Source organism: Apostichopus japonicus, chromosome 7 (genome assembly GCF_037975245.1).
Source record: "Apostichopus japonicus isolate 1M-3 chromosome 7, ASM3797524v1, whole genome shotgun sequence".
Taxonomy (NCBI): domain Eukaryota; kingdom Metazoa; phylum Echinodermata; class Holothuroidea; order Aspidochirotida; family Stichopodidae; genus Apostichopus; species Apostichopus japonicus.
The window spans coordinates 8,899,498-8,925,895 of NC_092567.1; the positions used below are offsets into that span (position 1 = coordinate 8,899,498).

Consider the following 26,398-nt stretch of genomic DNA (forward strand, 5'->3'; position numbering starts at 1 on the left):
ACTAGTAAAAATGAACGGTTGATGTTTTAGTGACTGAGTGATGACGTCATACCGTAATCCCTTACAGAGTGGATTAAATGTAGAAGGGTGCATCAAGTAAGTTCCAGTTCGGGTCCGTTTATATAAAAGACATGGCAGCAACGACGAAGGTAGCTAACGACACTAATGTGATTTGAGATGAAAATGCGTGCATGCGATTTGACTCTCTTCCAACAAAGTTTAAAAACAAAATTATTGAGAGATATGCGTGCTCTACTCCCTATGAGTCACGTGATCGTGTTACAGTTTTTAACGAAAATGACGTTTCTTATCTGGAGGTGAAATATCTTTGTTATAACTTACCCCTCCCCAGAACCCCCAACTGTAAACATTCTTGCTGCACAGTCTTAGCCCTTGCACCTTTTGCTTGAACTTAACCGGACAAAAGGTCAACGAAAGGGCACACTGATATGCAAAAGAAAATACATAGATAGGGAAACACGTCGTCATAAAACCGCATTTTCCCTGCCTAACGCCGAACACAGAGAGTCAACTATTGAAAAGCAGACTTGTGCGCAAGTAAAAACTTCCAATTAACATACACACACAGGATACATTTAGAAAGTAAAAATATATTTAGGTTTTATCATACTTCATGAAACTGTACAATGTTGACAGATCTACACTAGTCTACTTAATTCACCCCTGGTGTCTCTGACTGTGTTTATCTGACAACCGTATTTCCCAAACGTCTTTGGTCCACCAACTTCCTTCCGCTGAGTTTTAGAAGTCACTCATAGTTAATATATTTGTAATACATCCCGAATTATTGCGTCTGTACACACATCTTGGCCAAACTGTTAGGTGTAGCCATGGAGATGCAGGAACAATATTAATTAATTACTTAGATCTATAGCTACTTTCATTTTAATGGATAAAGGGAGCAAATAGGCCTTGGATGTCGAACATTAAACCGTAAAAAAAAATAACGTTTAAAATATTTTCATAAACTCCGGCCAGTTTCACCCTTCAACCTTCGGATTGCCTCATTTTTGTTTTGAATTAGTAACCGCTATACTAATACACAGATACTAACAATATAGTAAGAAATAAATAGTACGTAACTCGTGTTTCATGAGACATGCATTTAGGTCTTTCAGAATAGAGACATCTTAATACAAATACATACACCTCTCATTTTTTTTTCTTTATTTCTGCACCTCCTGTGAGAAACGTTGGCTTCATTTCCATTTCAAAGTTAAAACAAACAGCGAAATATGAGCAACTGAAACCAGTATCTACCAAATAAATTTCAACACGTGACACCAATCCTGCTTCGAGTTCGTATTTTCTACAATGTGCGACAGTATAGACTACCTTGATATCTCTATGATAGCAAAACTACGTCCAACTTCTCATTCATCTCTTCCATTCTCTTCTCATTCCATTCTTTTCACTCATGTCATTCTATTCTCTTGTCATTCTTTTCACTCATTCTATTATCTTCTCATTTTATTCTTTTCACTCATATCATTTCATTCGCATTCCCTTCTTTCCACTCATGTCATTCAGTTCTCTTGCCTATTCTTTTCGCTCATTCCATTCTCTTCTCATTCCATCTCTCTTTACCAAAATCCTCTTTCTGACACGTATTTATGTGCTTTTAAAAGTACTAGCAGAGGCCAATGTTTATCTGAAAATTGTGACACTTTCGGAGGCTTCGCCGCACCCCTGTACTCGCAGTCAATAACAGTTTACACAATTCTGAACGGCTGTAATTAGCCTATAAAGCAATTATCCCTTTTGTTCCCGATGCTTTGCATCCTTCGGATCATGTGCAGTCAAGTTGGCTTATGCGTAGGTGCGTTTGCGTGTGTACTTAATGAGGGATATGTCTCTTGATTCCTATGCATGTCACCTTGCAACACGCAGCTTGAAAGTATATAAAACAGTCGTTTAAATGGATACAAATTGTGTAAAGTTACAAAATTGAACAGTGAGTTCAATTTCGTAGACAATGAGGTGTCGCATTACTATTTGATTACTAAACATATTATGCTCTTTTTTACTCAATTGAAGTTTCTCTTGGTGTTACTGCTGTTTCCAATGCTAATTGTATTGTGCTTTTACCTCTTTAGTTACGAGAAATACCAAGGAATCCTTTCACACAGCATGTAGTGACACACTTAAAAGGTAGGATGTTTTGACCACTATACTATTAAAATCATACTTTGTAATACCATTACGTTGATATATATAGGGACATTAATTTGCTTAAATTATGAATAATGCATTCCGAGTCAATCCGAAGAATGTACAATGTAAGTTTCAGACCATGCAAGTTCGTATCCGATTTCCAATGATAGAAATCTTAAAAAAAGAAATGAGATTGAAACGGAATGGGTATACCATCACGTTATTGCCCCCTTTCTTTTCTTTGATATTTAAATTAATTGAGCATGTGTATGTGTAATTTTAAGTTTTCCATTTTTTATTGCATTGCATACCTCTTGACCACAAAACAAAACAGAGATGGAAGAGGACACCAAGGAAGTTAGAGAAACACAGACGAGTTTATCAGTCAGAAGAGAATTTGAAGAAGGAAGTGTAAGTTTTCGGTAATTGTAGCATTTCGAGGAACATATCCTTCATTCATTCGAAATAGAGCAAAAATGATCAATTTATTGTCACGATCCGGATTCGTAAATCTTTACTACGATCAGTTGTTTGAAGGAGATAATAACGTACACCTGTCCATTATTTTCAGTTAATTGTGATATTCCTTGTGCGCTAGTTTAGTCAACTGTGTGCATTGCATGTTGTTTAGTTCCATACGTATTCCATTACAACGTACTACAAATTTATTGCGCATTGAGATCTTGAAATTGAGTTTTCTGCAGTGGATTGACAGCAATGATAACCTCTTTTATCACACCAAATAATATGGTATGAGCAATAAATCATTCTACAGTAACAATGAGAACCTTTTTGTTTTATAATAACTGAGGCTTTTATAGCATGAATGCCACCCCTGTTATCTGAATAAACGATCCTGTTATAATTGTTCCTTCCTTTCACCGTACGCAGGTGACGTTTGCAGATGAAGTATCAATTCATACAGGCGAGAACATTAAGAAGGACGAAGGTAATTTGTGTATTAAACTAACTAAAGGTTAAAAGATATGTATTACAGGACTAAACATCTCATTTGGTATCTGCATATCATAGTGTACACCATTTTTGGGAGATTGTATTCAAAGCAATGGAACAAATTAAGGGATCGTCAAATGTAAATAAGCCAACATGATTCCGTTAAATGACGAAAGAGCAATCAAATGATGGAACCAAGATAAATCTCTTTACATTTACATATAGGACACGGATTTGTTACGATCTTGGTCCACGTGTAAAGCATGAACCATCAATCGCGCAATCGAGGACTATATATAAATCGAGAAAGTGAACTATGAATATCGATAAATCAGTGCAAACTTAATACAAACAACAGTGTGTTAAATATAAAGAATTTTTCAACTGTCTACATATTAAATTGTTTCTTTCTATTCGCTAGATGATTCTCATTCCATGAGAGCAGAATCAATGATCGGCAAAGACGGTGGAACGCTAGACATTCAGAATACCGATGTCAGCTTAGAAATACCTCCCGGTGCTCTAGAACGTGATTATTTTATCCGAATGAGAATAATTCCACATCATTATCTGGATGAAACTGAATTATCGTTTGCTAGTAACTCCTCAGTAGTGGTAGAACTCCTTCCCAATAACGTTAAGCTTTTAATACCAGCAACATTGACATTACCTCACTGTTTGGTTCTCAAGAAAAAATGTGGATGGAAAGCAAAGGTATACAGCAGTCACCATAAAGAAGGTAAATTATGTTTTTTTTTCTTTGAAAAATTAAATGGTGTGACCCCATGTACGAATGACTGTGACATATTTTGGGGTTGCAAATGATACAGCGGAATGTTACACCTACTCATTATTCAGAGCTAAAATTACGTGACATGAATAATCTGGGATTATTCTTATCATTGAAAAATTTATAAAGCATCAAAGTAAAAACCAAACCATACAAAATCAAAGCAGTAAGATAGACAAACGTAAGAGCTAATAATAAAGACTAACAAAACTCAGTTGTTAACCTCTTCATAAAAAATTAAAAAAGTATCACGTCTTCAAATTTCAACAGGCAAACTATTCCAGAGTTTAGAAGCAATGAAAAACCCGCGTTCGCCTAACTTAAGTGAACCCTACAACGTAGAGATCAGAACGATTAGATGACCGAGTGAAATAACCACCGGTCTTAAAGGACAGCAAATTCTAAATAAAGCAAGGTCCTGCGTCCTTATAGGGAAGAGTAAGAATCTTAAACTGTGTTCGGTAATTGATAGACAACCAGTGAACCTATTGCAGGAGGGAGAAGTAACATGCGTACTAGATGGTACATAAAATAAACATCTAACAGCAGCATTCTGTGCACGCTGTAGCTTATTGATAAGATAATTAGGTAATCCACTGTATAAACAAGTCGAAACTCAAGGTCACTAATAACAAGAGCATTAGTGAGGGTATGTCAAGACTGAGCACTGATATACCTTACTTAATTTACGAATCCTGTACAGTTGACTAAAAGCAATTTGACATCTCTTATTGTTTTGAAAGTGTTCACGTAAGTGAATACGTAAGTTAATACGAACAAGTTTACACTCAGGGACGAGTTGCGTTTCCAAAGGAAGAGGGAAATCTAAATGTTTCATTCTAGGTAATGCTTTTAGTTTCATATTCAGGAACTTTCCCTGAAGCTCAATTTTCTTTTTTTATCACATATTTATTTTTGTCGAAGGCACCCGACCACAATGGGAAGAGGAAAGAAATACTCAGTGTGATGTAACTTATAAAACCTGTGTGATGCGGCTTTACAATTTCTGCTGGAAGAAATTTGAAATTGGTGATCATATAGTCGAAGCTAAGAAGATTATGTTGTTTGCCGCTAAGAGTTCTTCCACTGAAAATGAAATATTTCTTCACATAGGGTATTACTGGCAGTTACCAAGTTGCAAACAGGTAAGCAGGTTTAAATAACTAGACCTGTTTAAAAGACTGTGAAATAGTGCAAAACGGGAAAATAGCATTTCCTCCTTAAATCGTTCAGCTGACTTTTATATAACAACTGTTTCTTTTCTGCCAGTGTCATAGCAATATATTTAAATTCGATAGTAGCTTTATCAGTAAAGGTTTCTCCTTAATTATAAGAGGAATATCAACGTACAAACAATTTCAGTTAATGTCAACCTGACTTTGCTACAGTGCTGCAAGCTATGCATTTTCAGTATGAGAGTTAACAGTAGCAAAAACTTTTGCGCAGGAAAAAATAACTTCATAATTAATAATCTTGTTTTAAATTAATATGTATCTAATGAAAACTAATTAGGACCATGAACATCTTACTAATCATATTTGATATGTAATAGTAAGCAAAGACATCTCTAAGCTTAACAGTAAACTTGGGTTTTTACCGTTTGTGTTATCGTGCTATCGTTGTACAGATGCAGTAAACATTATGTGGAAGGGATATGGCATCTACCATCTGTTTTTATCTGATTCACTACAACAACCTAATTCAATGATATTGCTTTACAACCTTACAATGTCATTTTTTCTCTGTATACTCTCAAAGATTCTCGAATTGAATAGTTTTATTGTGCTGCGTCAAGTACCAGCCGTGTTCTTCAAAGAAGGGCAATTGCCTCTGACAGTTTTATTTGAAAAAGCACCACGTAATTGGAAAAATGAGGAAGCCACAAAAACAAAGGTTGGTTGACATAGTTTATTGTTAAATAAATCGGCTCAAAACTATCGTGTTACTAAGCTTGAACTGTGTTTGATATTTTTTCGATGACTTCATTACTAGTAAAAGCACATATTTGTATTATAAAAAGTCAAAAAAAAAATACTAACTAGTGTATGAAACTCTTCTTATGTAGGGGATTAGCAAGACGGAAGTCTAACTAAAGCCTGCACAACAAGTTGAATAAAAAAGTTGAAAAATAATGAACTTAAAATATTTCTATTGTGACCGCCACATCCATTAATGCGTCAAACTTAGTTTCAATCTTCATTGTCAGCGTCAATGAAAGAAATGGCTTTATCAAAGTTTTAGTTTGATGATCATGTGATGACAGGTTCCACACAAAACAAATATTCTTCAAATATATTGTATATGGCATTCTGCTCGTGAGTTTAGTACTGAGTTAATGCAGGTTCAGCTGCATCATTTAAATAGTGCAAAAATACGGTAAAATAGGTTTGAGTTCTATGTTGGAGATGCGTTAGTAGATCCGTTCAATAAATTAATTTAAAATAATAATAAGTATCACTTTATAAAATTACCTGTGGTTTTGCTAGTAAAGTCATAGATTATCGAATGATGACATTAAATTTGTTTCTACAAATCTATTGATCAGAAAACAAAATTTTACATTAATACTTCCGTCTATATTTCCTCTAAAGAACTTAGACCAAGGAATAGAAATAGCGACCACGAAACGTGCTAATCTCAAGCAATCCGCAACATAGAAAAATGTAAAAGTTACTACTATATAGGCCTACGTATTCATGAGTTTACTTTTTTCCGAAATAAGTAGAGTACGTTGAATTTAACTTTAGTGCCATATTTATTTAACAACTGCTTATTTGCCTTTAAAGGAAATCAGTTTTAGCACAGTTGCGATTACCGAAGGAAGTTTCCGTACGTTTCTCTTGAATAAGACCGAAGAAAGTTTCCGTACGTTTCTCTTGAATAAGATGGCCTCCGACGAAACAGATCGATGCGCATGTTACTTCAAAGCTGGCCAAGGGTCGGATCTTGTGGAATTAATATTCCCACTAACCGTTGGTTGCTACGTTTTAGTAAGTTTTTTGTAATGTATGTTGTGTGTTTTAGCAAACTATATCCGCCTATGTTCATTTGTCTCTTATTTGTAATATTGTATTTACAAACGATGTACATTTAGCGGCAGCTGTAGAGATGTCATCTGTGTTTGTTCTCTCACAACTCCCATTTTCACGATGTTCAATACGTATGTATGTATTTATGTATACATATGTATGTATGTGTGTGTATGTGTGTATAGATGGGTGTGGATGGATGTATACATATATAATAAACATCAGAGAAATAAGATATGACTCATAATTGAAACATAAGAAGTATTGTTTGACAACTTACAGTATATTATAATTTCCGTTTTCTCGGGACCTTCGTCAGCAATACTTAGCAGTGGAATAAAAAGTACCCTTCTCTCTGACGTAAAGGTAAAATTCCTTCAGAAATAAAAAAAGAATATTTGAACAAATAAAACATCTCCCTAGCACTAGCTACCAACAACCTTTCTCTCCAGTAATCAAAACAGATATCCCCTTTGTGCTTAGAAACCTCTCCTCTCCAACAAATCTTAGCTAGATTTAAACAATACTGTCTCTATGACCATGTCATGCACCATGCATCAAAACAAGGACAGTTTACACCCAGGTTAGAAGTCACTGGAGTGCTACTATTGGCAGTATGTTATTCTCTGCCCACCAGTGAGACGTCTACGGTAGCCTTTAGGTGATACTTCCTTACACTCTAGCTTTTCTTCCACGCATAGAGTACACAGACCCGACACGCGTTTTCCTGTGTTTGAAATTTGTTAGGGTTTTCCAGGTTACAGTGCAGTTTTTCTGCTTTCTCTTACGTGCCAATATATACAACGGTAACTGCAGATAACAAACCAACCTTGTACAAAGGTCTTTCAGGAGCCCCTTCAAAACCAGATACCACACTGAAATACACCAAATCCTTTAGAAATCATAGATGTGAGTAAGAAACCGAATTCTCTAAACATTTGCGGGGATTTAAGCGTTGTTGATCAGTTGCCAATCGATGAATAAGGTGAGCTGAGGGAAGAGCGATGTAGTCTTACAAGTTCAAATTCTGGTAATGTAAGAACAACACGTGAATAATACAAGTGCATAATATGTTTTCAAACATCTTCAATGTGATTAAATAATTTAAGATATCATTAGAGAGTATGTCAGCATGGAAAAAAAAATCTGAGAGTTGTCAAGGAAGGATCTTGGTTCCAAAATAAAGGTTGGAAGCACTCCTTTGGAAAGGTCCATCCATATTGAGTAGAGCAATGCATCATGCCTTCATTTGTGCTTTAATGTTGTTTTGGCACCCAACTTATTGATTGCAGTTTATTTGTTACCAAAAGGGAAATAACTTTGCGGACTTATGCAGGGAAGCTTTTCCTTATAGAAATTAACAGCAATATCATATTTTCAACCACACAAGCTTTTGAGCTTACATGCATGCGGTAACCACTGTTTATTGAAGCTGATCTGTCAAAAGTATCCCATGCTAAGGTATGATAAGATACAAACAATCAATACTGAGGCATGTGCTGCCATCATTGCTGATGGAACTGGTACATTTTAGTGGGCAATCTTGCATTAAAAACTTGTTCACGTAACAAAGGTTCGCATTGACTGTAATAATGGTGCTGCACTAATGGTTGCTAAATGATGCAAAGACGACTATCATATTTAATACCGTTGAGGTAGGGATATGTGAGGTTCAGTTTTGATGCAAGTCAGGATGAAGCCATTTTGGATATATGTTTTCATCTGATGCCGTTTAACTGCTTTAAGCGCAAGCATGGCATGCCCCCCCCCCAAAAAAAAAACATGAAAGCTAGGCCACCATACTCCCCCCCCCCCTAAAAGTAGCGTTACTACGATAGGTCAATGCTGTTTGTAAATCATCAGGTCAATGCTGTTTGTAAATCATCATACAACGCCGTACGGAAGATCAGCCGGATACGGAAGTTTTTAACCAACGATATAACTACAAAACTTGTATGTTCCTTGATAATGCCCAGGCTTGACTACTGTAACTCCCTTTTATTTGGCCTTCCTGACTCTACACTGAAAAAAAACTTGAAACTGTTCAGAATTCTGCTGCCCGGTTAATATCATGTTCATCACGTCATGATCACATATCTCCAGTGCTTCAATCACTCCATTGGCTTCCAGTAAAACAACGGTCAATTTATAAGCTCCTCCCCTTAACGTACAAATCACAACACTCCCTTGCCCCTGGTTACATAACAAATTTAATTCCTCAGTATCATCCTCAACGCCAACTTCGCTCGTCTACAAAGTGTCTTCTTGCCACCAGCCATATCCCAAACACAAAGTTTTATGGAGAAAGAGCCTTCATCTCTGCTGCACCTCATCTCTGGAACAATCTACCATCTTCAATTCGCAATGCACCATCGGTTGACTGTTTTAAGCGTCTCTTAAAAACTCATTTCAAAAATTTACAGTGATTTGACTTGCATATTTGTGTACTTGTTTAAGCGCTTTGAGGCCTTTGCATAAAGCGCTCTATAAATATTTTCTTATTATTATTATATGATTATTATGTTTCACTTATACTATGTGCTATAGTTTAACAGTGTTGCCATTGTGCATGAAACGTTGCATATAGATGACTTAAATAACATATTACATACTACATAATGTACTGATAAATCAATCTTCTGCTTTTTACACACACAAAAATAATATATGGTTTTGTTCTTGAAGTATATACACATAAGAATGTCCATTACATCATGAAACGATAGGATGTCTCGAAATTAAAATAGTATTGTATGCAATTAATTACAAGGAATCCAGTTTGTCAAGAACTGAAGCAACCACACCCTCGATGGGGATTGCTACTGCAGGAGATACACAATCATCAACAACTGCACAAACCGAAGACAGTGATGTTAGTGAAAAGTCTCTTCAGGTAACTGTTTAACCGTTGCTATATTCTGCGAAGAGTAACTTCAACGGTGAAATTAAGCTTAATAGATTGTAATTTATTTAGTATTATCCAATTAGGTCGAGAAAGATAACACGAAACTGTAAACCAAAGCAAACCTTTATCGCGTATCGCGTATATGTCTTCAGTATCATTATGGTTAGTAATTTCTTACTTATATTGATTTCATTCCGTTCTCAACTGTTTTGCTTAAATCATGAATTTTCTACCATCAGCCTTACCTGCAATATTCGTAAAGTGATTTGCGCTGCTATCTACGAACACACTTCCGGGTCTCCGTCCACTGCCTCTTTGTTCAGGATTTCTCATTTTGAACTAACACATCTGCGTTTTGTATCGAGTTTCAAGTCGAGAGGAATAACATTGGGTTCACACTGTCACAGTTATAATGACATCAACGTGTATAGACCTCCTCCCGACATAGCCTTTGGCCATATGCCACTGGACGTGTCATCCACAGGCGATGAACACACAATGTTTCATTCACTTGAGATGAATAGCTAGCTTCCTCCCTGCTGTCCTGCGCTGTGCCTGATACACAGCGTATTCTCAACATGTAGTCGTTACCGACGAGAGTACTTTTCAACTTCTCATCCACCAGAGATGGCCCAGGAGTGTTGGTCTCCGTCTTAATCTTCTGATCGATGTACCCCGAAAGTTACCGGACTCCCAACATCTCTCTTTTCATGACAGGGGAGGGTCTTTCATCCAGACATCATATTGCTGAACCTACATGCCTAGCCGCTTTCACGAGTACCGTGAGAGCATACGTCATGTCAAAAGTCTCTGCCAGAATGAGAGCAGCAGCCCATTGGCTTATTTCCGTTCAAAACAGATTTAAAGGTTTATACGGTCAATGCGTTGCTGCGCAGTGCTAAACGTTTGCATTATGTTAGCAGATAAAATAGATAGGAAAGTGCATGATTTGAGTAGAGACATACAAGTATTGATATGAGAGTACGTTTCTCTTATACTTCGTTTTCACAGGACTTATCAGAAAAAGTTGGCAAATGCTGGATGGATGTTGGAAGGAAGCTTCAGTTGACTGAAGAACAACTCGAAAACCTCGAACAAAAAAGTTATCCAACTCTCGAGGAGAAGATATACCAAATGCTACTTGTGTGGAAAAGGAAAAGAGCAAGCGCTGCAACTTATGTCGTTCTCGCAGATGCTTTGGGAAATGCAAGAAGAGTTGATTTACAAGAATATTTGCTTAAAAAATATAAGCCTACATGAGTTGAAATGGAGACAAAACGCCAATTCAAACAAGAACAACCGAACCAGAGGAAGTAATCTATATGAATTGCAACGAAGAGTAGAATCTTGTATATACTAGCTTTCGTAATACCCAGATTGACAAGTCCCATTCAGGTACCAACGAACCCTTCACTTTACATTGTTACACAAGAAAACATTATAATTCCTTAATGCTGAGGTTAATGTAAAATAATATCATTTTTCGTTGTGACTCTTATGTTAACCTGAGATGTGGAATAGTATTCCATTCGTTATTGTGAGTTTTTGAGCAGGCTGCGACCTTTCATTGTGATATCTTGTGGTAGACTCGGTGTCAATCATGTGGCTACGAATACCGGTTAAACCAGTTACGCATGATTAAAATTGACTTCAAAAAGCCTATTCGTGCTAAATATTGATAATGTATAGGAAATAGCACAATTATAATATTATGCGATAGGTAAGCAATCAATCAGTTTAATATTATATGACAGGTAAGTATTCGATGAGCGAGTGACTTAAGGTCACTTATGCATTTGAGAAGAAAAAACATTTGATAATAGAGATATTGATTTTTGAATATTTGCTAAGATACAATATTCGTAGATTTAAATAAGTTTTAAATTTTACATTTTGTCTTACATAATTATGTCGTAGTAAACCTGATAATAGTATGTATATATCAAGTAATCCTTATTTACAAAGATCGGCTCTGTATAGTATAAACTTTTCATTCCATTCTATAATTGTTATTATAATGCACTTTTAGATTATTCTACTGGTTTCATTTTATTTGAGATCTTCTTTATTATCTTTATTATCCGATATTTTCCTTCGATTTAGAACAATTCTAAGACTATATCTAGTACTTTCTCTAACTATTATTATATTTAGTCATTAATTGTTATATTGCATTCTAGTTGTACCATTTATTAATTTTACTTTCTGTCAAGATTTAGTTGCTTTCTTTCGTTCTGTGACGCCCAGGGGAGCGTCACGTAAACGCCTCCGTACATAGGTGGCATTACTGCTGGAGTAGTTGTCCTGTTTGTGTGTATTGTTTTATTGTTCTCTGGGGTCTATTTTATCTTATATCTTTTATATGTAAAGTGAATTGTTGTAGTTTCATATGCTAATTTATACCTTTTGTTTCCGTCTCCCTTTCAGCTGTCCAGCTCTCGTGACAATAGTCTGGTCCCTCCGTAGCTATGTGGAATGTTCGAGCCACGCGAAGTTCCAATGTTTCGTTTCAGTTTTTGTGTTAAGTTAGGGCACTTGCCATTTTGGGTTCTAAGAGTGTGTTCCATTTTTTGGTGTTTGCTGCTGCCTAGTGAGGTCCGTTGGTCAGTTCGTTAAGTAAGTTAAATGTTCTTTTATAGTTTAGGCAAGTCCGAGTCCTATTTCTTATAATATTGTAGGCGTATTTCCCCGTTTGTCAGAATCCCTTTAAATTATTACATCTAAATTTACTAAAAGGTTGGGAGCACGGTCGATATTATCGCCGCACCCTGCGGGGTAATTCTTATATTTGTGGCGCGGGGGTGACCTTAATTCGGGTTGAATTTTCCCCGAGGCAACGCCTACGTATTGTAGATTTAGGACTCGAAATTATACGTTTGGCCACGGACTTCACAGGTACGTATCGTTATCATTTATGTAAATTATAAGCTGGAATTTATGTGGATTTGTATGTTATTAAATTAATTAAATATTGGTCCTAATTTATCACCTTGCAACCTTATTTTTGGAGGTCACTGCGTTGACCTCCTGTATTATTTAATTTGGTTTTTATAGACACCTGCCCAAGTGGAGAAGGCAAAGGTTTTTTTGTATTAAATGTATTAGAAGCTTAAAAAGCAATTTATTTGTTCGTGTGTTTATTGGTTTAGTGTGTCTCAACTTGTAGTTGCCCCACAGTCATCCTGACATAGGGTGGCCGACAGCGGCCCTATCGAACCCACGGCCGCTCGGCAAGTTATAACCCCGTTTGGGGCGCTACAGTTCTTCCTATTTCTATGTTATGAATTAATATTTGATATTACTCACGCGTAAGACAGTGAATATTAGAAGAATATTGTTAAATGTTATCATAATAACAAAGACTCGCTGTCTACCGTTATACCATTGATTGTGTTGCTTAAAATCAAACTAAAACATTGTCTTAGACATTAATTAATAACAGTTACATGTTTTGTTTTTCAATACAGTTCTTTGTTCGATTATTATAATCTCTAATGATGACAAGACAATAGGAACACGTGACAGTGCCGTATCATAGTAATATTTTAACATGATAGCAACGAAGATAATGTTCTGTATATTTAACATGAACCTTACATGCACTGATCGGCTCTCCATACATATTTTGCATTCTTCTTGTATCGTTATGTTGTTACTTCTTTATTAATGATGCTGATTGATGATTAATGAAAAGTCATGATCTCTTTATTATAATTTACTTTTTGTCGTAATTACTTTAACCCAATTGGATATTATAAAGCCTTAAGTTTACCAATTTCACCCAAGCCTCGTCCCGCAACACTGAATATATTTAACTATAAAACCACAGATTAACATATAAATATGGAATAAATCACTGCGTTGTGGTATCTGTTTCTGATATTAGATATTTTCAAGGAAATAAATATTCCTTTATTTTGTAATTGTTCTTGGTATCTTCCGTATTTCTGTATGCTTGTACAAATATATAATTTTTGCAACGAAACACACTTGTTCCCTTTGAGGCGATCCTGGTCTCTCATTGTGATACAATTAAAACATATTCATCTTATTTATCTGTTTCTATATCATAAGTTCATATCATAGAATCTAATGATGAAATTATTGATTTGTATTGATTTTGTAATATCAATGGAAGCAATTAAAGAAACTAATCAGAGAAATATTTTCAACAGTGTTATCTCTGTGTAACATGTAGTCTATGTACCGACTTGTTCTGGAAAAAAGTGTTGGTCCCGCCTGAATTCAGATGACCTTCAACATAAATTTACTGAAACCGGTAGATAATATGCATAAACGAGGTATGATGCTGACCAAGTTAGGTAAGTTCAAATAAATTTGATTTCATTCAAACCAAACTAGAATCTGTTTAGAACGGTTTAGCTGCTCCAAAGACTTGTTTTTATTTGTAATTCAAAAACAAAATAGTTTGTGTCTCACAAATTAATGTATGATTCTGTATCATTTTATTTTTATGACTGAGTAAATGGCTTATTTCATCCTTCATGGTGTGACTTTGTGGTCTGCAGTAAAGAGATATATCTTCTCGTTAACAGCGCAGTTTATGGTATACCGCAAACTGACATATTGTGGCAGTTCATCCTAAGCAAGCGATAGTATCAGATTGATGAAAAGTTCAGTGACAGGGTAATGATTGTTCCTAGTTAATTTTGTATGTGTTTAATTAGTCAACGTACTGATAATGGTCATTAAATTAATAAACAAATACAACAGAACACACATCAGAGTTCAAGATTGACAACACGAAAGTCTCTCTCTATTTGCACAACGATAGAAGTATTTGGTTGTATAACGAGAAAATTTGACTGGAAAACTGGCTGATATTATTTTACGTCAGTGTTTAAAAAGACCACCTACTTATAAGAAACACGTTAAGGAATAACACGAACTTAAGTTCAAGTTTAGCACAAGTGAAATTTAGTTGATTGCTCGGAAGTGGATGGGGGTTGGGAATTTTGAATCATTAGCATAGATGACGTCATCATCAACTGTTCGTGTGTAAGATATGCAGCACCACATATAATTCACGAGAAGATTAAAGTAGATGGAAGGGGGAATGGAGTGGGTGGATATATCGGTGTGGTTAAGTTCCATTATTTACATGTATTACTGGGCTACATTCGCTTCAATATCTTACACTCTAAAAACAAAAGAGTGAACTTTTCACTCTTTTCACGGAGTGAAAAAAATTTAACTCCAAAGGAGCGGAAATTCACTCCATTAGGCAACAGAAATCTTCGTATTTCAAAGCTAAAGTACTTAATATTCACTCTTTACAAAGGAGTGAACAAATGAGCCAATCAAATGCTAAGAACGCTCACTCTTACTTTGGAGTGAAGGATCAACCAATCAGTCAGTACTCAGTACGCGTTTCTTCGAATACAGAAATATTTGTAGTTACGCCATTTTTTTTACTCGTTTGCCTTCGCTCGTTCTTGTCGTTTTACATCTTAAAACATGTCAGTTTCGCAGTGGCTTGAAGAAAGCGGATTTGGACGTGATGGTATTCAGTTGTTTGGAGGTAAGGTTAACAAGCAAATGTTGAAAGAACGTGAAATTATATAGAATTTAGAAGGTTGCCATGGCCGCAGTTCGTCGTTGCCTACAGTCGATTGGCTAGGCTCTTAAACGTTACGCTTAACAGTGTAGCGTAAACATTTAACATTAGGCTTGGTACCATACACATTAACACATTGGCTAGTTGTTTGGAGGCACAGGCACTCGTAACGTTATGTAGGTGTATAGTATATAAACACGCCTACATAACGTTACTAGTGCCTGTGTTCGGAGGTAAGGCCTATGCCTAAGGCAAATGTTAGGCCTATGAGTAATGGGCCAGAAGTTAATGCAGCTAAGGTCCAGTAATTGTTTTTTCTTAATGAACGTTTTCCTTTATGATTTTTTGTTATTTCACGTATCAAGATGTAACGTCACAAACTGAAACAGCAGAATTACCAGGTTGTTTTTGGATACATTTATTCACAGGTGGAAAATTCGGAATAAGGGGTAATTTCCTGAAAGAAAATTACAAAATAATAGTAGAAACAATCAACTTCGGACGACAAACAATTGCAATGTTCAATCATAACTATCATGAATAGCAATAGCTAATAATATATATGTATGTCCCTCTTTACAAAGTTCACTAGGTCTATATCAATTTAACCTCAATATACGGGAGAAAAATACTAGCCTACATGGCATTAAGGTTAAATAGCATTTACAGTACAAACAATTCAGGTATGTTTATGGTCCTACGCAGCTGAGAAAGAAACTTATGCCAAAAGATTGCATGACCTTCTAACCCCTTAAAAGCGAATATCCGAAGAGAGTTACAAATGCCTATACACAGTGTATGGACATAGCAAATGAAACACCCTCCAAAGCAAACACAAGATTCATCTACTTTAAGATGGGTACTATCTGTGATGTTGAGTAACTTCTTCATTCATAGTACAGACAGCAATGAGTAATAATGTAGAAAACCAGTCAGGGTCTGAAAGGAATATCAATAATTATAACGTTGCCCTTTACCAGTTAATTATACAACAAAGATGTATCCCCTTTCACTATTTAATTCACAAGGGAATACAAAATTAATATGGACAGAAAATAGAATTAATCTATCAACTGTGTTGGAAAATCTGAATGATTGCTTACAACAGGGATGTTAATGGTCCTATGCAACAGAGAGAGAAACTTATGCCAAAAGATTGATTGAACTTCTAACCCCTAAAAGGGAATATCCTAAGAGCGTTATATATGACTACACACACTGTATTGTTCTGTTAGTGCAGTACCAAAGGTAAGGACCATTTGTTGTGTTTGGTGTAAAGGTTATTACCCTTCCTGCTTCAACTGTTGGATAGTTTTTAATAGACAAAATTGATAGTGATGTAAAGACGTTATTTTGTCAACTAAAGTGTACCACAGAATTATAAACTAAAAAAATCTGTCCATTATATCCATAACCACACATTTTTAACTGGGTAATAATGATTTGAAATAACTTTGTCGTTTCAGGTAGGCTGTGTGCACCAACGTTGGCCAATTTGTTAAGGAGAAGCCCCTGAAGTGTACCTAACCTTTTCTGCTGGCTGGGCCAAGGTCCAGACAGGAGGCCAACCCAATTCTTTTTCATTTTTGATTCAACAAGCTCACCAGTTTGGGACTCCATCACAGTTGCAATTGGCAGGATTTTTAAATTTCATTTGTTTTAATATTCATTTTGCCATTCCATTAACAACATTTTACAATTATATTTTGGAAGGGCTAATATTTAAGGTGCATAGTAAGACCAGATAAGGTAAGTCCAAAAGTTAGGTCTCTGAATGTTTCTCTGGCAAATGTGTGAGCATTCATAGATTCAAAGATTAAAGGTATGTAGACAGGTAGCTATTACTTCAGTTGAAATATCATAACCCCCCCCCCCCAAAAAAAATAAAGTATATATATATATATACTTTTTTTGGGTGGGGGGTGGTTTATGATATTTCAACTGAAGTAATAGCACCCTGTCAGAGGGGTTATGACATTTTGCTATTAAATTTTGTCAGCTTAAAATTAAAGTGGATATTACTTGAAAAGTGCAGCTGCTATTTTGACTTTTTCAGAGACCGTCTTACTCAGAATTTCATACACTTCTATATGAATGGGAACTTTGACCTGTCTGTTTACCTTTAAATTCCAACTTTGGTTATTCTTTATTAACAAGTTTGATAGTTTTAAGAAGCATATGAAGGTATGTTTTATTCATTACGTACTGCTATGTTAGTAATTAAAAGGTTTAATTTAACCTTTAATGAATGATGCATTCTTTGTAAAGGAATTATTCAATAGCATATTATGAACTCAAAATTTAGACTACTTGACTAACTTTCTATTTTGATATATTTTTCATTCATCTTTATTACTTTACATGGTACCAATTAGAGCGGGAGCCCAGAGGGTTTGGTTAGCTGGGAAGGTAACCAATTGCCTTGTACGTCACAATGTTCACAGTGCATTCCTGTATATGAAACCAGACGACTGGCAAACCAGCTGTGGTGGGTGTGGCTGGGAGAGCAATTTTAAAGTCACCTAATAGCTAACCTAGATCAGCTTTCATGGTAACCACATCAAAGTAAGTACAATGTGTCAGGTATAGTATGGTCCCAAGAGCAACAAATGGCCATCGCCAGTAATTATTGGTGGTGGGGTACCCCTGCCAGTCATCAATAATTGACCCCTCACGGCTGACCTAGGTCAGCTCACGAGGTAACCAATTGAAACCTACTGGAAAATGATGGTTAGGACTTCAGATACAAGGGATGGGCATTGCCAGTGATTTTTATTGGTGGGGTACCCCTGCCAGTAGACCCCCAAAATGCCCCTCCCCCTCATTGACCTAGGTCAGCTCATGAGCTAACCAGTTAAAAACTACTGGAAAATGATTGGCAGGACTATATATGTAAGGGATGGGCATTTCCAGTAATTTATATTAGTGGGGTACCCCTGCCAGTAGACCCCCAAAATGCCCATCCCCCTCATTGACCTAGGTGAGCTCATGATGTAACCAGTTGAAACCTACTGGAAAATGATAGGTATCACTTCATATGTAAGGGATGGGCATTTCCAGTAATTTATATTAGTTGGGTAACCCTGCCAGTAGACCCCCAAAATGCCTATCCCCCTCATTGACCTAGGTGAGCTCGTGATGTAACCAGTTGAAACCTACTGGAAAATGATAGGTAGGACTCCAGATTTAAGGAGAGTCATTTCCAGTAATTTCCACTGGTGGGGTACCCCTGTCCATTGTCCCAATTGTCAATTGTACTAAAAACAGTGAACAAATTAAAGTTTACCTCTAATAATAGGTCTTCATATAAAGTTATTACACATACTGACATAGGGGAGGGTTATAAAAAGTCATAACTTCTTTCTTTCATTGCATGGAATTTGTTTATTCACAGTGGTTATCGAGAGGTCAAAGTCAATGATCAGAGTTTATATGTAGTCCTCTCAAAGAAACCAAGTTTCAGGTCATAGGTCGTAGATTATTGTTTTATGGTTTTTCACAAAAAATTTCCCCATGCTAAAAGAAATTGGAATGGCAACAAAAATCACAAACAGTGAATCATTCGCCAGATTAATATATTTTTCCTTGACCCCTGGAAACAGGCTGGTGACACTGGCATGGACCACGTGTTTCAATCAGACAATCACCTTGGCATTAGTAAAGCTACGGTAACTTGAACGGACCACTTCAGAACAGCTGAATGAAATGAACGTAGACTGTCAAGAACATACTTCCTGAATAACCACACAGGTTGTATTCAGTCATTTGAGGCCACCTATGAGTGGTTACACTGTATCTGGGGTGTTTCGGGGAGTCTTGGGGTGTGAGCTATAATATAATGTGAGACAGTGGTTGGAGATGTTGGGACAATGGACAGGGGTACCCCACCAGTGGAAATTACTGGAAATGACTCTCCTTAAATCTGAAGTACTACCTATCATTTTCCAGTAGTTTTCAATTGGTTACACCATAAGCTCATCTAGGTTAATAAGGGGGGGGGGGGGGCGGACTCTGGCAGTGGTGGCCCACCAATATAAATTACTGGAAATGCCCATCCCTTACATATAGAGTCCTGCCAATCATTTTCCAGTAGGTTTCAACTGGTTACTTCATGAGCTCACCTAGGTCAATGAGGGGATGGGCATTTTTGGGGTCTACTGGCAGGGGTACCCCACCAATATAAATCACTGGAAATGCCCATCCCTTACATATAGAGTCCTGCCAATCATTTTCCAGTAGTTTTTAACTGGTTACTTCATGAGCTGACCTAGGTCAATGACAGGAGGGGCATTTTGGGGGTCTACTGGCAGGGGTACCCCACTAATATACATTACTGGAAATGCCCATCCCTTACATATAGAGTCCTGCCAATCATTTTCCAGTAGGTTTCAACTGGTTACTTCATGAGCTCACCTAGGTCAATGAGGGGATGGGCATTTTTGGGGTCTACTGGCAGGGGTACCCCACCAATATAAATCACTGGAAATGCCCATCCCTTACCTATAGAGTCCTGCCAATCATTTTCCAGTAGTTTTTAACTGGTTACTTCATGAGCTGACCTAGGTCAATGACAGGAGGGGCATTTTGGGGGTCTACTGGCAGGGGTACCCCACTAATATAAATTACTGGAAATGCCCATCCCTTACATATAGAGTCCTGCCAATCATTTTCCAGTAGGTTTCAACTGGTTACTTCATGAGCTGACCTAGGTCAATGAGGGGGAGGGGCATTTTGGGGGTCTACTGGCAGGGGTACCCCACCAACATAAATTACTGGAAATGCCCATTCCTTACACATAGAGTCCTGCCAATCATTTTCCAGTAGTTTTCAACTGGTTACTTCATGAGCTGACCTAGGTCAATGAGGGGAGGGGCATTTTGGGGTCTACTGGCAGGGGTACCCCACCAATAAAAATCACTGGCAATGCCCATCCCTTGTATCTGAAATCCTAACCATCATTTTCCAGTAGGTTTCAACTGGTTACCTCATGAGCTGACCTAGGTCAGCCGTGAGGGGTCAATTATTGATGACTGGCAGGGGTACCCCACCACCAATAATTACTGGCGATGGCCATTTGTTGCTCTTGGGGCCATACCTGACACATTGTACTTACTTTGATGTGGTTACCATGAAAGCTGATCTAGGTTAGCTATTAGGTGACTTTAAAATTGCTCTCCCAGCCACACCCACCACAGCCGGTTTGCCAGTCGTCTGGTTTCATATACAGGAATGCACTGTGAACATTGTGACGTACAAGGCAATTGGTTACCTTCCCAGTTAACCAAACCCTCTGGGCTCCCGCTCTAAATGCATCTGTTTAAAAATTGGACACTCTTAGACTGTTTTCAGACGCCACCATTATTTTGAACTTTGAAACTCTGTTATGAGTACCCTATAACATGAAATTCTTTTAGGTGGGTATTGTTTTCAAAAAGCAAATTGAATTGTTGTGATCCAATTCCCATAGTTAAAATATTTAGATATTTTTTTTTATTTAAATATATTTACTAGTGCCTTAATATGAATTAATAATACGTGGTATGTACTGAGTTAATTTCCTTTCAAATGTTTGCATAAATTACTATTCTAAACCTAAAAGTGTTGCCACCCAGAGGGTTGACGGGTTTAGATGTACATAGGATGGAGCGTTTAATTACTATCTGTCAGGAATTAACCATTTTGCTGTAAAATATCGGTTCACCAGTCATAAACAGTAGTATCCCAGTGTGATTGTTGTTCTTCATACATTTTTCACAGATTTATAAAGACGCCAAAACGAGTTCGAAAATGATAAATGTTTGCAAATTGAAATTGTAAGATTGAGTTATTTGCAAAAACATTTTTGAGGTATTGCCAGCACACTCTGGTACATGTTTCATAGACGTAACTAGAATCATTTTTTAATTATAAGAAAAGCACATTTGTATGAGAGGAACATACAAGTGGGGTGAGTGAATCATTCATTGCAAATTTTTGTGCCTTTGTATATTTGTAATTTTGCTTCATTCTGTGTTTGTATATGAAACTTGGTATCATTTTCACTATTTAATATATATTTAGTACCATAAATTGTTGTCTTTGTCCTCTTTTATATTTGTTAACAGTGTCTAAATCTAGTAAATCGTCTTATCATCAGCGTAGTAGCCCATTCCATTGTCTTGATCTTTGGATGCATCCTTGTTTAGCAATATTTCTGTGAATAGATAGGGCCTTTCCATTGAGTCTCAAACTCATTCTATCAATCCCGTCCCTCAAAATCAGCTGTAAAATATCATTAACTCTTTAAAGAGTGAAATTCACTCTTTTAAAAGAGTGATTCTCACTCTTTCTAGAGTGAAAAAGCCCACTCTTTCAGAGTGAAAAAGCCCACTCTTTCAGAGTGAAAAGCTCACTCTTTGAAGGAGTGAACATTCTCACTCTTTTGAAAGAGTGAATTTCACTCTTCATGGAGTGATCACTCACTACACTCTCAGAAAGAGTGAGAATTCACTCCAAACGAGTGAAAATTCACTCTTTTGTTTTTAGAGTGTACTATAAACAAGAATAAAACAATGTTGACGTATGTGCAGTATATTTTACCCCTCTTTTGGGAGTTGGCGGGAAAATTGTTTAACAAGAAGAAATTCTAACGCAAAAAGTTAGTTGATCCATTTTGAGGGTGAGACAGGAACGGTATGGGTGTGAAAGACTTCTGTGACCTCAAAGATGTTAAAACCTGATCATTTTTGGTTAGGTTATGGGTGAAAATAATTTAACGTTTTAACGACGCTTTGAATTGTACTTTTGTGCTTATTTGTAACATTTTTTCGTCTCCCTAGCCAAGCCATGTAAGATTAACTGATATGATGATATTATCAACCTATCTAACCATGTGGCTGTGGCCGTGCACCTGCTGATAAGAAACATGTTGTTTGAACTAATAATACAGGATAAAGTACATTAGTGTTGTCTGATAAAATGTAGTGTACGTTTTTACTACTTCATTTACAAGCATTCTATCTGCTTATGTATTATTAAATTGTGTAATGATATCCTAATTTACCTGAAGTTACTCTTAAGAAAACGTTACTTTACACATTAGCGATGAAAAGAAAGTGTTCCTCTCTTTGTAAACCATAAAGCAGCCGTATTACGACTTACCAAGACTGTTACCAAAATCTTCAGAGTATTTAAAATTAGATTGCAGTTAATCAAATTAAGGTATCTTGTTTTAAGTCGGTTAATGAGAGCAATTAGTAAAGTACATAAGCTTATTACCTGTCGTCATCCAGCTATTTGTTTTCTAGATTAAATCCTTTGAAGAACTAAAGATGAACTGGAAACATCCAAAATTTAATTTACTGTTTGTTTGAATTAAGCATAACAATTTTAAGGAACAACTTTGCTACGGTAGTCCTGAAGCGAATAACAGATTTGTCAAAATCAACCGAATTATTTGTTTGAAATATACAAATAATAACCTGCTTAGCCTAAAACGAAAGAGTCCAACGTTACAGACTAGCATTCAATCTAAAAAATACACTTAATAAATGTTGCATTCAAAGTGAAACCATATCTCTGCACTGAACTTAACAATATCAGCATTGATGGCCAAACAGTTCTCATTTCTCTGTAAATAAATACTGTGGAGTACGGTCAGGATAGCCGGAGTGAGGTTGTAGGATTATTTAGATCATCCATGTTTATTTGAGATTGGAAGGGCCGCATTGACGTTCGCTCATTGTTGAAGTTCACAGTAATGAATATTCAAAGAACATAATGATGTAGATATTAAACATCAAGAGAAACAAAGGTGGAACCAGAGTAATGTACAGCTTACTACCGTAAAAGCTCGTTTTTATAACCGATTTGGTTTGATTTATATTAACAGACTAACTGTACATTAGTTTGAATGTTATAGTTATGCGAGGAGTAAGAGGACAAACTTGTGTTTATTTACAGAATTTGAAAACAGGACGACGATCGAGATTTGTCATATATGAATACAAACGATTATCCAGGTTAATCAGTCCTTAATCCAGCATATTGGACGATAAACCTGCATTATCGGTCGAAAAACTTCATTGACAATGAACAATTTGATTATTTACCGAATTCTTGGTCTGATTTATAACCAATAACCCAATTTTATTGCCGGTAAGCTTTCATTTTCAGTTGAAAAATCTAGTGTATCGGTAAAAACAAGATCGGTATCGAGGGATAATCCAAGTTTTCCGACAGAATAAAACTAGAATACATAATTTAGTGGTTATATTGAGCGGTGGGTCACACACGTGATTCAGGAACACTCTCGACATGCAAAGAACGTCCGGTATGATTTGCATAACATTACGAGTAAAATCCCATTCTTTATACAAAGATGAAATGAATGAAAAGAAAACCGCAGGTGGCTTTGTAAACATTCCAGGCACCGATGTTCTGTATCTAGTCATACAGTATTGTATTAATGCTAGTTTGAATAGGCTCTTTGCTCGGGCATCAAATCCAACGTAAGCAATTGAACGTACAGGGACTTCGGGTTAAAGTTTAACCATTTAGTGAATAATATTTACCTCAAATACACCAAATTAAAGACAGTGAAGCCTTCTACTGGTGCGATCTACATCTATAGAAATGTTTGTGCAAATTATTGTCGTAGGATTAATATGCCAGGATTTTACCTTGTGATTCTTTCGCGATGATGTCGATATTCCAGATGGATGTAGGTTTTATGCTCCCATGAATTAAGGATCAATATAGTATTCAGAGACCTGCATCTTTTCGTGGGCTGAGAAGATGATTCCTTGTGGAAGATTACATTTGTAGAGAGGATCAATTTGGTTTTATACCGGGATACACTTTAAATTTATATCGCATAACGATAGTTATTTTCTAATGGTGAAGTTCGTACGTAATTTTACCTTCCTGACTTCTCGAAACTTCTTGGAGATCAACAGATATTGGATTTCAAAGTATTGTCCCGTTGACCTCTCGTCATCCATGTGAGTACACATTCCAATGAAATTCTATGTTAACATGAGTAAACTGGAATAAACGGTACTATGTGAAACACGAACAACAATTTACTTCTCAAAGACAAGTATAGCACAACCCACAATTAATTAACTTGAACTAGCCCATGATTTTTTTTCAATAAATAAGCAACTTCTACATGTCCTATATTGTAATTAAGTTTAATAAATCAAATACGAGAATATGTACGCATCCCTTGATGTAAACAATAACGTTACCCTCAAATACTGGCAAACTAGGCCTGCAGTAGCTGGTTTAAGTCTTAAAATGATAGAGGGTAAATTTCAATAGTCTTTCCTGAAATGTCGATCGGAAGGGAAACAAACCTTGGATACCGCTGTTACCGGTCGAAAAGTAAAATAGCGGCTTACCTACTAGCAGCCAAATTGGTTTATGGTTAAAATATTGTTTGAAACATCCTCCGATTATTAATCATCACCCCAGCCCAAACTGAAAGCTTAGAATAAGGTGAATTATGTAAGACAATGGTCCTTCACTTTCATAGAGACGGACTTGTATCGCGCAGTCATGTTCCATCAATTATTGTGCTGCATACACAGACACCTGACAAGAAAAAAAGTTACACAGACACCTGTGTCTCATTTCTTCATAATTAAGGTCAATTAGTCATCATTTCCGGGGTATGAAACTCGTGTGTTGGAATGAAAATTAGAGCCAAACCTAATTTGATTTTACAATATCATTTAAACTTAGTATCAAGTCGAAGTACGTACTTTGATTTCATCAATCTATCTCCAATCATTGTTTTGCATAATTCATCAGTGGGCGTTCAGTAAAACTGGTCAATACCTACCGTCAAAATGCCGGTACAAATAATTCCTTTACTGTAATAAAACACTTACACCATGAGAATATTATGTCCATGCAGGCAAGAACAAATTTTTGTTTTAAGAAGGAGTTCCGATGGGGTTCCTGCATTTGTGGGTGCGTGCGCGTGTGTGTGTTGTTAATTTTCCATTAACTGAGATGAAAGCATCACTGTAGCCTAACTGAAACATACCTCTACTGTCGAATCTTCTTTTGTATTCGAAATGTATCGGAAAGTTACATTTAATTCACAGCATTACATGAGTATGCCATTGTTTATTATTCTAATTACTACGTTCAGCAACTAAAAATAATGCCTTCTAACCTTGTTTGGTTTAAACCTTAAGACATGGCTACTATAACAGGTGGTTACTGTATATAGTAGACGAAAAGCAGATACATATATGGGTTGTGCATGCATGAATTTATAGTGCATATTTGTTCATATTTAAATTTAAGTGTATTACCTATGTTTTGTTTACATTTTAACTCAAATTTACATATTCATATTGAACATTTAGTTCCGCGTTGATCCATTTGATAATGTATTTGGTGTAGTTTGAAATTTGGAGAACACAATTAACTGTATTGTTTAGTCAGTTATAAAAAATGTCCATACCATTTGATATCCTGTATTCCAAAATATGATTGTTACATATGCGAAATGAAATCTCATATTTAGGAAGCAATATTCTCTAATGTGCATGTTATTACGTGAGATGTTAGCACTTCACCAAGGCACAAACAAGCTTGACATGCACCGCGCGTCCTAACTCGGCACAGGCTAGTCCAATAACCAAAGAAGTATGACAGGTTCTGGCGCACCATACATACATACTGTTAGGGTACGTAAGCACATTATAAAGGCGTTAACAAGCTTATACAACACGTTTGTCAACATTGGTTAATTGCATGGAAGTTTCAGTATATTTCAGTGTGCTTGCAATGAGATATGCAACTCCGCGGATTTCCCTCTTGTCTATTATTTGTAGTGAATATCATTGTTCAATATTTACCACAAAACGTTATTTGAGAAGTGTGTGTCGCTCAGTACAGACTAGTCTGTAGCTTTAAGGTCATATTATGATCAAGCCGGATCAGTTACATGATCTGAAATGTCTCAATCG

At 36.4% G+C, this 26,398-nt stretch overlaps 1 protein-coding gene and 1 long non-coding RNA gene across 2 annotated transcripts in view; one reads left to right on the forward strand and one right to left on the reverse strand.

Annotated features, from left to right (window-relative positions):
• The window catches only part of LOC139970066 (uncharacterized), a 114,899-nt gene extending 100,904 nt beyond the window's left edge, over positions 1 to 13,995 (forward strand). The window contains exons 3-12 of the mRNA XM_071975700.1: positions 2,118 to 2,172; positions 2,510 to 2,586; positions 3,067 to 3,124; positions 3,551 to 3,868; positions 4,844 to 5,064; positions 5,678 to 5,812; positions 6,706 to 6,909; positions 9,719 to 9,841; positions 10,865 to 11,248; positions 12,281 to 13,995. Coding sequence (XP_071831801.1) covers positions 2,512 to 2,586; positions 3,067 to 3,124; positions 3,551 to 3,868; positions 4,844 to 5,064; positions 5,678 to 5,812; positions 6,706 to 6,909; positions 9,719 to 9,841; positions 10,865 to 11,113 — 1,383 coding nt within the window. The 5' untranslated portion in view covers positions 2,118 to 2,172; positions 2,510 to 2,511 and the 3' untranslated portion in view covers positions 11,114 to 11,248; positions 12,281 to 13,995. The remainder of the gene's footprint in view (positions 1 to 2,117; positions 2,173 to 2,509; positions 2,587 to 3,066; positions 3,125 to 3,550; positions 3,869 to 4,843; positions 5,065 to 5,677; positions 5,813 to 6,705; positions 6,910 to 9,718; positions 9,842 to 10,864; positions 11,249 to 12,280) is intronic.
• The window catches only part of LOC139970099 (uncharacterized), a 377,392-nt gene that overhangs the window by 140,960 nt on the left and 210,034 nt on the right, over positions 1 to 26,398 (reverse strand). The gene's annotated exons all lie outside the window — the stretch shown is intronic.